This window comes from Scomber scombrus, chromosome 22 (genome assembly GCF_963691925.1).
Source record: "Scomber scombrus chromosome 22, fScoSco1.1, whole genome shotgun sequence".
In the NCBI taxonomy this organism is placed as follows: Eukaryota; Metazoa; Chordata; class Actinopteri; order Scombriformes; family Scombridae; genus Scomber; species Scomber scombrus.
The window spans coordinates 5190145-5205889 of record NC_084991.1 but is presented as its reverse complement, the minus strand read 5'-3'; the positions used below and the strand labels follow the sequence as shown (position 1 = coordinate 5205889).

General features: G+C 40.7%; 1 protein-coding gene across 1 annotated transcript in view; it reads left to right on the top strand.

Moving 5' to 3' along the window:
* The window catches only part of osbpl8 (oxysterol binding protein-like 8), a gene marked incomplete in the record, with an annotated part of 87522 nt that overhangs the window by 22028 nt on the left and 49749 nt on the right, over positions 1 to 15745 (top strand). Inside the window, 1 exon segment of the mRNA XM_062443510.1 lies at positions 3443 to 3540. Coding sequence (XP_062299494.1) covers positions 3496 to 3540 — 45 coding nt within the window.

Here is a 15745-nt window from a genome sequence, read left to right as displayed (position 1 = left end):
GAGACACACCTTAGCCTCAAACTTTTACTCTGAACAGAATTTTATTTTAGCCATTTTGGGAACAAATACATGATGTGTTATTCAATTCCATTTAACAAATAAATAAACCCTCTCACTGTGCGACTGGCGTTCCCCGTTGAACGATGCAGTGTGTCAGATTCCCCGTTGTTCTGTTTGGGCTCTGCGGAGAAGCCCCTCAGCCGGTGTTTCCTGCTCTGTTTTGGAGCCGCTGCCAAACCACAAGTTTAGGATTCCCTGCGCGTTTGCCCTCTTATCTTTGGCAGAGATTCATCGCTCTCAGCTCACAGACTGAGACAGATGTGCCAACTTGTGTGAAGTGTCAGTAAAGTGTGGGAGAAAATGAAGACACAAACTTAACTGTGTGGTTTGGCTATCATTGGCTTGTCCATTGTTTTAAACACTTAAGACTCCTAAACGCCTGTAACTAGAGTTGGCACAGTGGTATTAATTAGGCGCAATGACAATTAGGTATCAAATATTAATTTTATTCATAGACCAAGGGAAAAAGACATCTTCAAAATTCAATAGGAATGCTTCAGTTGCAGTTTTGGAGATGGCAACGCCGAGGCAACCCTTACTAGAAAACAATAGCTCGGTCTGTAATGCAGGGTTTTGCCAGTAGTAAGGTCCTGGTACAGCCTTTTTTAAAACCTGTGACCAGGCCGATAGCACTTCACATCAACAGATTAAAAAATTCTGCCAAACCACTTCAAAAAACGTGTTTACCATACATTCCCTGTAGTCTTATGTCTTGATTTCTGTTATTTTCCCACCTCTGCTGTGTGGCCAATGCTCCAGGCTGTGACTCACCAACCGATTGCTAAAGCTGGTTTCGAGAAAGAGTGGAAAGCATCTGTCTCGTTGTGACAGGTCCTTGAGAGCGGAGGCCAGATGATATGTGTGTGTGTGCTGGCTGAAGCCAAAAGGCTGTCGGAGCACCGGAGCGTTACATTAGCAGAATGACTGGTGGAAGCTTTTTTGAGACCGTCTCATTGTCAGGATGTCCTACTGTCTGCAGTCTGAGGAAGTATTTGACTCATAAAAGCCTCCTAAAGCTGCTTCCTTCCTGCTACCTTCCTTCAGCTTGCTTCTTGGCATTTTTTACTCAGGAAGCTCATGAACTAATATTGGAAAGAGCTCTCTACCTGTTCCCTAAATGCCTCTATAAATAAAACCCCTTAAGTGCAAATATACCACAAAATATGTGTTTAACGAGTTTTAGGGGAACTATAATGGATTATGATTCCTCCTTGGAATGGCCTTCGAGTACTAAAACAATTTTATAAGGGTTTTTTGTTGCGTGGAAAGAGAGAGAATTTCAGAGAAACACTATAATGATTTGAAACTCAACAAAATGGAGCCTGTAGGAACCCTGCACTATTTTGAATCCTTACACTCCCATTTTCTTTTATTGCCGGTCTGTGGCTGTCATGATTTGAACTTGAGAGAGGCCTCGCAATGTCCCCCACAAAGCATCTATGGCACTGTTTCAAAGCTCTGATTAGTCTGGATGAGATTGCCCTTCTCGTGGATCAAATTACTGGTCCTGGCGCGGTGGATAAAAGGCAGGCAGGGGCAAATCAAATTATGTATTTTCATCCCTTTTTTTTAGGCTGGAAAACAACATACTCGGCACACAACACAAAACCACAACGTTGTTTAATAAATTGCCAACCAAATCCAAAGTCATGTACTTTTTGAAATCAGACCATGTAGTGGAATATCTGGGTTGGGTGGTATGAAAGAAAATTAATCTCAAGTCTTACCTTCAGTTAGGCTGTTATTAAGGCGATTCCAATTCCAATTCCAACAATTCATAAAATGTATCAGATAGGTCTACACAAACTATATGCCTGTTTGTGGAGAGAACAGTGCGTTTGTTTCTTCATATGACCTTTGGATCTTCACCGTCAACACTCGGGTCATAATACCAATCCTTTCTCAAGTAGCCTCTCGGCCTCTGCATCCCCCATGTTGGTGGATCAGGTGTAATCTCAGGTGGGGCCACAGGGCTCACACCATGTTAAAATACTCCCACAAAACAGCAATCAGCATAAGTGGCCGCCTGCTATCATGTTGAAAGCATTTTTAGGACAGCCACGTGTGGGCAAGCAGCTGCTCCACCCAAAATAATCTCCCCGAAAGCGAAGTGTAATAAACAGATGGTGCCACTTTTTTTTTGCTAATAGAGGCGACCAGTATAGAGGTGCTAGGGACAAACCTCATTGTCTCACCTGGCATGACTTGGAGTGAAACTTAACATAAATGTATTATTATGAAAAATGAACCTGCAGCCATTTGGCAGGCTGTTTTTTTTCATTCCCATTTGGTGGAAAAGGAGATGAGTCTGTGTGTGTGGGCGACCAGTATACAAACCATATGTGTGCAGAGTGTGATGTCACATCCACAAGTGTAATTCATTTGGTGTCATGGCCCTGAATAATGTAAAATTACATCATTCTCCTGTTGATTCGCCAGGACACTCTGAGTTCCTGTGAGTCAGACACAGAACATATCGTACAATTTTCTCAGTGTTTAATTAGTGTTTCCATTTTTTCCCCTCACACACTATACCGCAGTTTGACTTTGTCACACTGCTTCGTTAGAAGAACTTTCTTTTGATCTGCACAGTCTAGTTTTTCATATCTGGGAGCAGGCAGGTGGTCAAACTGATTTTACCGTTCCTGTAACATCCCATACTAAGTACACAAGGCAGTTGATTCATAAAGCAACCTACACCAGGGTGCTATCTCTGACGCCCCCTTGAGTAACTCCCCGTCTGGTCTAGCGGAGCGGCTAAGTGGCAGCCAGCTGAAACCTTCCCTGGGTGGATAAAGGTTAAAAACAGTGCCATGGTCCAGCACTTCTATAGGGAAAACAAGCTGAGGGTAGAAATAAAAAAAAAGAGAATTTTTCAGGACTCTCCGGGGAAGGGAACTGACAGGCTAGCTGATCCTCCATCCTTTCCACTGCTTGCACTAGAAACAGGCTGTTTGTTGAAAGGCTTGAATCTACAGCAGCTTTGTTTGGGTGGAAAAAGGCAGTGGAGGATGGTGAGCAGGTTGCTGCAGAATGTTAGTGTACAATGACAGAAATAAAAGCTTCTGTACTTTAAATAGCCAATACAGTTTCTTCTAAAATTTGACAGATGTGTAGGAATGATGCTGCACAAAACTAATCTTGTAAACTAATCTTCCCACATTTGGGTTAAAGGGCACTAAAACGTGGCACTATTCCAAACCCAAAAAACAACTGCTTTCAAGCCAACTCCAAGGCTTAGAGGATTGAATTTTGAACACGCTTAACACTTAAAACCTGCAAATGATGAAGTGAAGGCCATTTTATGCATCGTTTCATACAAGTCTGAAGTTACGGTACATTATTTTACTGCTGTGGTAACACGTTGCCTCTCTCCTGACAGATATGCAGTCGTCAGAGCAGCGCTGACAGGCCAGACTCTGGTTTAACACTGCCATGGAGTCCTCCTCTGAGTCCCAGCAGGAACCTGAGAAAACTTTGGTGAGTCAAAACACACATATTTGTACTGTTCATTCCAAAACAGTCCCACACATATTTCCATTTTTAAAAGTGTTGGTGTTTTTAAAGAGGAAAATGGAACAAACTTAAAAATATAATGTACATTTTATGTTTTGCAATGATCTACTATTTATTCTGTCTATACACACATACATGAATGAATCATATGTAGCACATATTTTTAAGGCTCTAGCTAAGGGCAAGCAAGTATTCTTAAACCCACTTTCCCATCCTCTCTCCTTATCTGTTAGACACTGATGGTTATCCCTAATTATTGTTGGTCTTTAATCAACATCATTATATAGCCTTAAGTTGGAAAGGGTTCCTGTTTCCCGTTGGCATCTGTGACGGCTTGCCTGCTCCAGAAGCACACAGCCTGAACCTTAATGATTACCCTAAGGTGCTAATATTGCTAACCTGCCACAGGCTTGTCAGGCTAACCGATGCAGACACTGCACTTTGCTGCATGTAATTAAACTTCTGTGTGTCTGTGTGTGTGTCTGTAAAGACGAGACAAGCAACAGTCATTTCGGAGACAATTAAAGGTCACACAGTGTTATAATGTTGTTGACATCCTCTTTCCTAGAAACTGAATGGGTGATGAAATAAAAAGGCTGCTACATATGAAAAGCACTTTGTCTTGCACTGTAATCTAAAGTTAATGCTGTGGCAACTTCCCTTTTGGTGTTACAGGTTATAGTGCTGTACTAGAGGCAATTGCCTATAATTCCAGTATCATTAAATGTGTGAATGCCAAAAAGGATGAATGCTGGAATTATGAATTCGTATGAATAAAAATAAAAAGTCGTCTTGGCATTCATACAAAGTTAAAGTTATGCAGAGATGTGGTAAGGATGTCAAAGACAGACATATACGTACAAGATTGCATCATCCGCATAAAAAATGATATAAGTCTTGATTGTGAAAAATAAGGGACCGAGCACAGAACCTTGTGGTACCCCTTAGTTATATCAGGTGAGTAATCTTGTTGTAGAACCTCAACATATTTTAATGTGACCCAGCAAGGATGGGAAGCAGTGGTGAGTCACACTGCCACACAAACGTACACACCTACACACATAAAAATACCACTTCCCTTCTCTCAGCTACCCCAGTTCTGATTCATTTGACCTGAATCATAATCCACAGTAGCCATTTTTGCAACGAGCAAGAGGGCAATTATAACCGCAGATAGTTAGGGTGATAACAGCATTGGCCATATCTTCCACAGGCCTCCACACACAATGAGACACAATGGGATTGTATGGGAGCAGTGCTGAAAGTCCTTTCCGACTTTTTTTGAGTCTTGCTTAGAGTGGAAGTGAGTTTTAATAACTCTGGAGCTCTGTTATTTGTGCGAGCTAATTTCTCACCCTGCCTTCTCCAGAGTCTACTTTAGTGGCTGGATAATTAAACAGCAGATACAGACATTGGTTTGAAAGCCATGTCTTTGTATTTACAGTTTATTTGAAATGCTTTCTTTCAGATTGAAAAGAATTCCACAAATGTGTACTTCCCTGCGATTTTAGCAATAAACCTCCTTTGTGGATGCTCCAGGGCAGTGTGTTATCACTCGATCACACATTATGAGCGACCGCCGTGCCAATATGGTGTGAGACATAGACTGCGGGACGTATTGTGCTGCTGGCATATCCCACTGTTTGCTGAAAGGGCCCGGTCGGTAGAGAGTACAGCTACCGACACAAAATGAAAAGCCTCTGGGAAGCACGCCAGGTGTCTGCCGCTTCTCCCCTCGCTCTGACATCCTCACAGTCGGGAGACTCTTCAGGAAGGTTGATGGCAGCCAGCCGCCCTTCCTGATTCACTACCATTCAGTCTGCTGTCATATTGCATTGTACATACTTTAATGAGAGTGCTGGTGACCTGCTGTTCAGAATAGGCAGCAGTGAAAAGGCACATAGGCAACCATTATGCACTCGGACAATGGATGTGAGGTAGCTTAGAGGTAAGAGAATAGGATCTGTAACTAGGACTTGAAATGCCCTTTGGCAAGGCACTTCAACCCTATTTGTTCCACACGGACATTACAGTTGCCAACAGTGCAAGGATGATTGTGCTGGGAAGCTTCCAACTGTGAACAAAAGGCAAGATATTACTTGGAAGAGATGAGCTTAATTTTCTTTCATAAAAGTTTAAAAATATTGATGCAATCTCACAAACAAGATAGCTCTAATTTCCCACCGGTGCAAATACATCATCTGCCATTAATTGGTATGCATAAAACACAATAAGGCCCATGATGCCTCTAGATGACTCATGATCGGGTCTTCATATCCCAGAATCCCCAAACACCAATCAGTCCTACACAGCACAGTACACTATACCTAAAACTATAGGAAATGGTACAGAACTTGAGTTTGAAAGTTTGCCATCAAAAAGAACGAGATAAAGAATTCTGTCCAAAGTTTACATCTTTCTTGTTTATTGCAGGAAAGTACCTGTATTGACAGTCTGCAGAGACCAAGATTACTTTGATAATAGAAATTGATAAAATGGTAAAAACCCAGTTAATGGACTCTTTTCATGCTTGTCTGGAAGCCCTTTGCTATTCAGTGAATCATAAATATGAAAAATCTAAATCAATATGAAATTTGCTGAGTCTTAAGTTTCCCAATATGCCTGGAGTCCGGTATATTCTGAAAGCACTTTGTAGCTACATTAGTGGTGATAGCAATATGATCTAACTGTCCACCACTCAGGTCTAGACTGCAATATCTCAACAACTGTTACATGGATTGCCTTGAAATTTGTTACAGATATCTACGATCCCCAGAGGATAAATCCACAGGAAAAACATTTACACTCGCGTTTTGGTCGCTCCACAAACAGTGACACGCTTTTACCTTTTCTTACTTGTGGCTAAGTGGAGAACACACAAAACTCAAGACAATTTCATACTAAAAATAAAGACCTAAATACATAAGCGACCACTGCACATCTTGTAGTGGGAGTATTTTAATAAGATAGAAATTGAAAAATGTCAACAGATCCTTTTAATCTTGGTTCTGCTGTTTAAAACATATTTCTAATAGGAGGCTGCAAGAAACCAGAGGAGGTGAAAATTGGCACTCAGGGACTGAGAAACAGAGACTGCGTCAACTTCAGTACTTCTGTGTTCAGACTCAGGGTGCCGTCGACAGAGCTGAGCTGACAGCACAGGCTGATGAGACACATTCTCACCACTAAAGCAAAACGCGTTCAAGTAAACAGGAAAAAGAGAGCTTAAATCCTCCACGGCTTTAGCTTGGCCGCGTACGTGGAAAAACTGCAAATGAAAGGGAAAAGAAATGTGCACTAACTTTTGACAAAGTGAACTTCAGATGATGTGGGGGCAGTTGCAGATTGCAGTATTCAGGTTTTAAAGCTTCTGAGAAGCTGAGAGAGCATCCCTGCCTGCCAAGATGTGTCCTGTCCTCCCCTGATGGAGAAATCGGTCTCTTTGCTGGTACTGCAGTGGTGGGTGGGCTGTCAATTTGAGGGCAGTAATCAAGGATTTATTGACACTGAGAATGAAAAAAGGCAGGGGCATGTTGCATCACATAGATTAGATAATTGGTAGAAATGGCGTGTGTGTGTGTTCCCCTTACAGATGCAGCCATTAAAGTATTGCTTTTTACTATAGGGCGCCTATAGGAATGATTACAAAGACATGTAGCTCTCTGTGAATCAATGAGCACATATTGATGTCCAGGGGTAACACTGATGAAGGTCATACAGCTAAAAAATATTTAGATTTCTTGTCCAGTGTAAATAAAGGGACTACAGGTCAAAGAATGCGCTCCTCCTCTCATCTTTAGTCCATATATGACAATGCTCCCAATTTTCTGACCACAGTGGAAAATCTACATGTAAATCGATGAGTACATGAACCATAAGTAGCCAGTTCCTATGGTTCCAGGAGGATGACTTATATTGTATGTAAGCTCATGGTTTTCTGCTGGCTTCAGCCCTGAGACGTGAGCAGAGTGGCAACCATCCTCACAATAATACAGTAGAAACTATTATATATGCCCCGCTTTTTACAAATGTATCCTGTAGCTATCATCTGCCGGCACTGTATACAGCCCCATATATACAGCGGATGAAGCCATTCAAGCATGCATACATTTATCTGCCATTGACTGCAAAGTACATAGAACGTCATGTCATACAGTAGCTGTAGAATAACATACTCTTTGTGATGTTCATCTCTTAAGGGCAAAGGAAAGTGTAGCAGTGATTCAGAAGGAACAGAAACATGTATATAATTCTGGTTCTATGAATTTGAGTGAGATGTACCAGATACTGGATTAAAATACTATGAAATAAGGCTGAGTGACATGGCAAAAATTATATATATGTAATTCACAATTTCTGTTGTGAGTTTGTATTTGCTTCATTGCTTTAAATCATGTATCATGTTACCAATTCTGTAAATTGCTATGTTGTTTATTGACTTAAATGTTATATTTATTTTCAGGTTCAGACACCTGGTTTTAAGCCTCTTTGGTGTATGAACAGGGGAAAAGTAGATGATTAAGATGAAAGCAGGGGGGGCTGTGGCTCAGGAGGTAGAACGGTCGTCTACTAATCTGAAGATCGGCGGTTTGATTCATGGCTCCTCCGGTCCACATTTTGATAAGTCCTTGGGCAAGACGCTTAACCCTAAAATTGCTCCCAATGGGTGTATGAATGTGTGAGTGAATGTGATTTGTAGGGTAAAAGCTCTCAAGTGGTTGAAAGGCTGGAAAAGTGCTGCGGAGGTGTTACATTATTATACGTGGGACCTATGGAGGATGGAGGCTTTTGCTCCGTGCCAAGCTTTCCAACAGTACGATCACCGGCAGCTACTGACCTCAGAGAGCCTCACCATCTCCAGATGGTCTGAGGCACTAATTTAAAAGTTTCCTTAATACATGACTGTTCAGTGTTAAACTACTAAGGATTTTTTTTATTAATCTGTATTTCGCTCTTGCCTTGATGACATCATCCAGTCTAAAAGTATGAGAAATGAAGCGTAAACCCCCCTGCCTAGAATAGAACAACATAAACTGAACCGAACCTAAAACCGTGAACCGAAAACCGTGATATTAACCGAACCGTGGATTTTGTGAACCGTTCCACCCCTAATAAGTACAGTCCATTTACCATTTACCAGTAAGTTTCAGAGGTGTTTCTCTTGGTGCCACGTTATTAGTTTCAGTGGATGTGTCTAATTACTCAGGTGTGTAAGTGCTTGAACTTTCCGTGTTGGTTTACTTAACAATACACATAACCTGTATGTTTCATGTTGGACTGAAAGCAGCCCCTTTTAGAAGTACCTTGTTACCTTGTTTATTACCTAGCTTAACCAAGGTAGCTCTTTGAATTTAAGGTGGAGGTGCTTTCTGCGCTTCCTCAGAGGAAGCAGATAGAGCGCAGACAAATACAACAGTTACAATCAGAAGGCCAAGCAGTGTTTGACGGGAATTCTAAAAGGGAAGTAATTAAGATTTTTTCTGGTGATATCTAGAGTTATTTGGATGCAACATTGGTAGCTTTGAATGAAACACTGGGAAACTTTGAAGAGTATGCTGAGTATATTTAGTTTTTAATCTATGGTTGATTATATGGACTAGATGTGTGACTTAACAGTTTTTTACTGGCATTTTAAAGCAGGGGAAGTTGTGATATAGCAAATAAACACCCTTTAATACTATTTAAGAAGGATCTACTTCTTTCTAAATGACTGAGTTGTAACATTTTCTCAAGAGAAACAAACAACGGAAAACCAAATTCACATCATGCACTACGACACCAGAGTCACTACCATAAATGGGTGCTTTGTTGTTCCGTCTTCTTAAGAAAAACATTGTCAAAGTCAGACTGAATCACACTCAGCAGGAGTTTCCTGCCTGCAGCTGAGCTCTTTGGTCTAATTAAAATAGCCAGTGTTCCATTGCAAATGAGCTTTACATGCGCTGGATGTTGTTCGTTTGGTTGATTCTGTTACTTTGCGGCTCAACTGAAGGAAGTTCTGGCTTGTTTGACTTCCTCTAAAACCACAGTACAGTTTTAGAGAAACAAGCCTCTTTTTTTTTTTTCATCCAGAGGCAAATAATTCCTCTCATCTAACCCCATGATGTGAATCATGGTCATCTCCCTCAGCAGACTAGATGTAGACTCTTCCATTACAATCGCTCTTTTGTAGGCCTGTGAAGAAACATTTAGCCCATTTCCTCAATCCGGACAGAACATTACACTCCTCTGAACATCTGTGAAAGACGGTTTCCAGAACATGAAACAGCAAATATCTTCAAAATAAAAAATCTGCACAGTTAAACTTGACTCACTGCATGTGGTTAGGTGCCTTATCCAACTAGTCTCTTACAGTTAATGTAAATGAGGCATGTAGAATGCTAAAAATAAGGACAAAGCTGTCATAATTCTCCTGTACATTAAGGGAATTAATGCATTATTATGCTATTATATTATCATTATATCAGTGGTATAAAATGATCTTCAAATGACAATAATATCGTTTATCGCGATTATTTCTGAGACAATATATCATCCAACAAAAGTAGTTATTGTGACAGACCTGCTGTCAGCACGCTCATCAATCTTGTTTCCAGCCAGAGCAGGCACTGGACTTTTGGACTTGCATCCCTTGAGTTTCAAGCAGTGTTAATTTTGACAGCAAATTCTGATTTAGGTTTAGTCATAGTCTTTTGACCGAAGTCTTAGTCATCTTAATTATTTTAGTTTCCGTCTAGTTTTAGTTGACTAAATATCATAAGATTTTAGTCGAATGAATTTACAGATTTAGTTGACTAAAATTAGATAAGATTAGATTTCATTTATTTGTCATGTCTGATGCACTTGCATACATACCCTAAATGCACATCCAAGGACAAAATAAAGAATAAAGAAGAATATGGCCTTGCTTTTATGCAAAAGACCTTATAGAAACTAACAAAATAACAGCAGTGAGCATTACTCCTATTATCCCAGAACAATTAGACACACTCTGTCTCCATCACAAGAAAAACAGTCCTCATCTTTAGTCTTTGTGACCAGTAATCCTGCGCTCTCAATCCATTTAGCTATGCCCTCCTCCTTGGTATGCTGTTGTACTTAGAAGAGCAGTTTGAAATATTCTGCGGGGATGCATTAGCTTTATTTGCACTCAGTGGTTCATCCTTGTCATTAGAGCTCTTCTGTATCTGTGAGGTTAAATAAGAGGGTAAAAAAAAAAAAGTCGTGATTTTTCTCTTTCACCACATAACCTCTCTTCTCTCACTCATACATGTGCACACAAAGAATCGTACATTTCTGCTCCTGTCTCCCATCATATCAATCAGTCTTTCAATTTACGATCTCAGATTAGCAACTCAGGTTTATTAACTTGTCTAATCATTGCAGGATATATTTGCATGAGAAACTAAATCTGTCAAAGCAGACTGTCTTTGAAGTCTCTCCAATGAGACTTAAAAAAAAAAAAAAAAAGGGATGCGAAACGTTGAATTTTCACACTGTCATGCATTCACAGTTCTTTTCTGTTATCTCCAACTGCTACCAGGCACTAAATCATATTTGAAGCAAACTGCTGATAAATTGGATTAGCACCAATACAAGGCTGCGGTCTAATAGTACTGTTGAACTGCTTGTGCACTGTATTTTTTCCATCGCCTATCCTTTTCATCTTAATTGCAGTGCAGAGGACTCATAAAAACGTCAAAGCGTTGTGAAATGTAAATGCAGCAGACCTCTGGTTCACCTTGCCCGGCGAGACCGAATGCGTTGTTGATGAGGCGCGCGAGTGTGGTCGTCTTTTACTTTTATTGAGCGAACATTTAATTTAGCGTGTTGCCGCGACTACAAACACCATCTTGAATCTGTGATGTGTGGAAAACAGCAGAGCAGGTTAATGGAAAGAACAGCAGAGGAGAGTGTATTAGAGCTCGCGTTATTGGCCGACGCGTTGTCATTTTTGTCTCCACGATGGAGATTGGCTCGGCCTCTTTGGTGTATCGGTGCAGAAGGACCTCTCGGTCAACGAGAGCATGAGGAAGAGCCGTGCGGTTCCAGCGGCTGTCCTCTAGGCATACACACAGAGCTGTGGTTTGCTCCAATAACTGCTTCAATGCACTCCACTCCGAATGTGGCTTTCACTTCAGCCCTTTTTTTTTATAAACAACCACGTCCTACTTCCTTGTTTTTGTAGTCATGCGGTGTTTTTGTGAGCTTGTGCGTCAGATGATGTTTGTCTGAAAAGCGCTTTTTAAAAAAAAAGAGAAAAAAAAGACTTGTGTTGTATGTAGATGCCTGACGGGAGCTTTCTAATGCAGAGGAAGAGAAGAAGATAAAGCACGCGTGGATGGATTTGATAGAAAGAGTGGAAGTGAAAAAGCTTTGAGGCCAGAGAGAGCGCCGAAGAAGGGTAAACAAATGCCTGTGATGTAACAAATTGACTAAAAGAAGGACGAAGAAGAAAATTGAAGAAGGCTCCGAGTGATGAGAAGAAGTTAAGAGAGGGAAAAGCACTCATCGGACGGAAAGAGAGATAGATAGAAGGAGAGGCTGAAATTCTGTTGCATGCTTGCCTTGTCTCCTCCCTTCAATGTTCAGTGTGTGTGTGTGTGTGTCTCTGTGTATGTGTGTGTGGGAAAGAGAGACGGGGCTGAGCTCAGCGGCTCGCCGTACCAGGTTTAGTCCGACCAAGACGGAGTAGCAGCGACAGGCTCGCCTCGTTCCGACCAACACGGTACGCATTTCCCTCTGTCATTTAACCTTAACCACCGTCTGCTCTCACAACGGGGTGAAACAGGAGTGGGAGTGGGTGCTTTACACTGTATGTCAGTCTGAAGTAGATCATACTGTGTGTTCAGCTGCATTTGATGAATTGTGTTGAGCAATAAGACAATAAGATGTAGACCTTTTTAAAAGTTTGACATTTGATGTTAAATAATAATAAATGTTACGTATTTGTTGTAGAGTCAAAAAAAGTTGTGCTTCAGGCTTCTCTGTGACTCCACTCAAACAGCCTGTTGTTTGCTCAGTGTGTTGCAGCTGAATGAAGAAGGGCTACGTGTACAGCTAACACACATCATGCTCTTTCTATTAGCATACACACAGATAGAGAGAGAGAGAGTTGCACAGTTGTATTGGATCCTACAAGTGACCTCGCAGTGCTTCTTGCATTTATCTGAAGCGGGAAGGCTGCTGTAGGCTGATAGTCAAAGCATGTATCTAATCATGGAGGGGGGGCAGTAATGACAGAGAGAGAGAAGGGGGGTTTGTTTCTAGTTACAGAAGAAGTAGAAGAACCCACGTCAAAGCAGCCACAGGCGGGGAGACTTAGAAACACGATAGCTCCTTAATGCAGCTCTCCCAATTAAAAAAAACCCAATGAGGCTTTTGGGCTTTTTTTTAAACACAATGAAGAGCTTTTACTTTCTGTTTGGCAGTCACTTAAATGAACTGAGAATGAATAAAGTGCAGTAATCAGGATTCTTAATAGCTACCTAAATGTCTGAGCATGTGCATGGCTCAATTGAGCGAGAGCAGATTAACCAATTATCTGCTGCTAACAGCGCCTGTTAAAAGCATGCCGGCCAATCGCTTTGCTTCTCATATTGCGGTTTTAGCGTTTAACATTCTGTTATACGCAGATGTTAAATAGTGTCATGACATAATGAGGGCTGCATTTAAAAATAAAATCCAGAGCCTTTGAGGAAATGTGCATCCTAAAATAAATAAGTCTAATCATATCAGGCTCTTAGATGATTTTGTGGCTTCAGTTTGGATTGTTTGAGCGACTGATTGCTCAAAAGACTTGTGGTTATATGAGACGTGCTCGTTTTGTGTCTGTGGGAAGAAGAAGCATGAGAGTCAGTGCGTTCTTGATTCAACGCTCAGTTTGTGCTGTCTTTTCAACATTTTTTAGAGCATGCCATGTGAGAAAAGTGTTTTCAAACTGAGCTGATACTAAAAGGTGACATGAAAACACTGCACACCACTGAGTCGTCACTTATTTATCTCATTCACAAGCTTTCCTTTCCTCACTCTGCTCTCTCTCTCTCTCTCTCTCTCTCTCTCTCTCTCTCTCTCTCTCTCTCTCTCTCTCTCTCTCTCTCTCTCTCTCTCTCTCTCTGTGTCTCTTATGCTTTTATTGGCATGACATTGTGGATTAAACATGTTGTCAGGGCAAAAAAAATCAACAATAATCAAAGAATAAAAGAAAAGAGAACTAAAAACAAACAAAAGACTGTTACATTGAGCCATGTCTTGCTTTGTGACATGCAGTAACAACTCTCTCTCTCTCTGTCTCAGCTGCTGTGCTTGACACACAGCATTCACACATGAGGACAAAACAACACAGATTTGTCCTGTTGTTCTTTGTATGTACTGCTGCTTTTGTTACATGCAATTAATGAGTAAGGCGGAGAATTTCAGAGGAAAATATAACAGAACGAAGAGCATCACCGCTGTGAAACAACCACAAATGAACGTATTTCTGCTCGCTCATGCTCTCAGCTCGTTCGCCCTTTCTCTTTTTCTCTTGTCATTTTGAAACTGAGTACGGTCGACAACAAAGCCTAACTTTTAAGACCATCAAATGAATGTCTCGCTTCTCTCATGGTTGGGTTGTACAGCTCTGATCTCTGCCTGTGTTCACGATCGTGACACGTAGCCGCAAAGCCAAGAATCTCCCCTTCTGCTGCACAGCTTGCTGATTTCACTCTCTTGTTTTTTTCAAATTGGCACTAAATTGAACCCTGCACGTCATACACCTGCCAGGTTTGAAGTTGATGGGATGAACAGATTCCAAGATACACACATACGAACATACCGAAATACAGAGATTCCTTCCTTTTATAGTTCGATGCAGTTATGTAACAGAAGTTTTCCAAGAATGTCAGTTAAAAGAGGCCGTTGCGGTAGTGTTTGCTAAAGCTGTCGGGTGCGGACAGCTGGGTTGGAGTGTAATCAGATTGATAGAAGTAGTCTAGGCTTGTTTTAATTCATTCTGAACAACTGCTGGAGGCTGGAGATTGGCTCGATGGCCCACAAGAACAGTCGTTTTAAACAGCTTTTAAATGGTATTAACTGATTTTTAGATTCAAATCGCTGGAACATCTTGGTGTGATTATATAAAGTCATCATACATTCTATATTTGCTAAAGTAGTTTGGTAATATAGGCATATCAGCCGTAATATTTGATATATTATTATATATCATTTTCTAGTCATCATGATTATATAAATGCTACAAGTACACTGAATAACATTTATTCCTCAAATCTACAGAGAAATATAATTAAAGTTATAAATGTTTTTTTTAATTCGATTTTGGTGACACGTGTGGCTCCTGGTGGTAATGATAAGAATTCCCAGAGTTCTGTTTAAATGACACATTAATCAATCATTGGGGACAAGAAACATGTTCATACCTCCTGATTTTAACAGGGTTTTTTCTCCTCTGTGGTCGTTCAGCCATGATGAAAATTTGATAACTTTTTTTCTAAAGGAAATTCTGTGCTATATACTTGTACTGAGGCAAATTTCTGCTCAAAATACCTGGAACTGTCTTTTCTACTGTTACAGAAGAAGTCATTTAAATTTAGTGCAGGAATGGTGGACTCTGCCACTGACATTACAAACTGATCCACAGAAAGGAGTGTAAATACATTTAATGGCTATAGCAGCATAATAAAAAAAACCATTTGTGCAGAGTATCAGAATTAGAAAGGATCTTTCTCAGACTCCAGTATATATGTTGCAGTAAGTGTTCAAATAAAGGAAAGGATATAAGACCTGTAGATATTTCAACACTTAACAAATTCTTATTAGGAAACAGCATCTTATGAGTTAACACCCGCTGTTCCTGTCAAGAGTCTTCATGTGCAACTGCAGCTCCAGCCATTAAAAAGTATAAACATATTTGCTGGACACTCCAGCTATCTGAGTCATCAAACAGCGGTCGAGCTCACATCTGAGTCATGCTCAGACTGGGCCAAATGTTGTACTCCTCTGCCTTTAATCGGCTGTTATAAGGCTCATTCCCACTTCAGTTTCAGGTACTAAAGTGTATTTAATTACACTATTTCAAAGCTCCTTGAATGAAATCAAATCACAAAATGACATTTGACCTCACTTAATTGAAGTATAGTACCAATATTGCAACCACCCTTCCTCTTAAGAA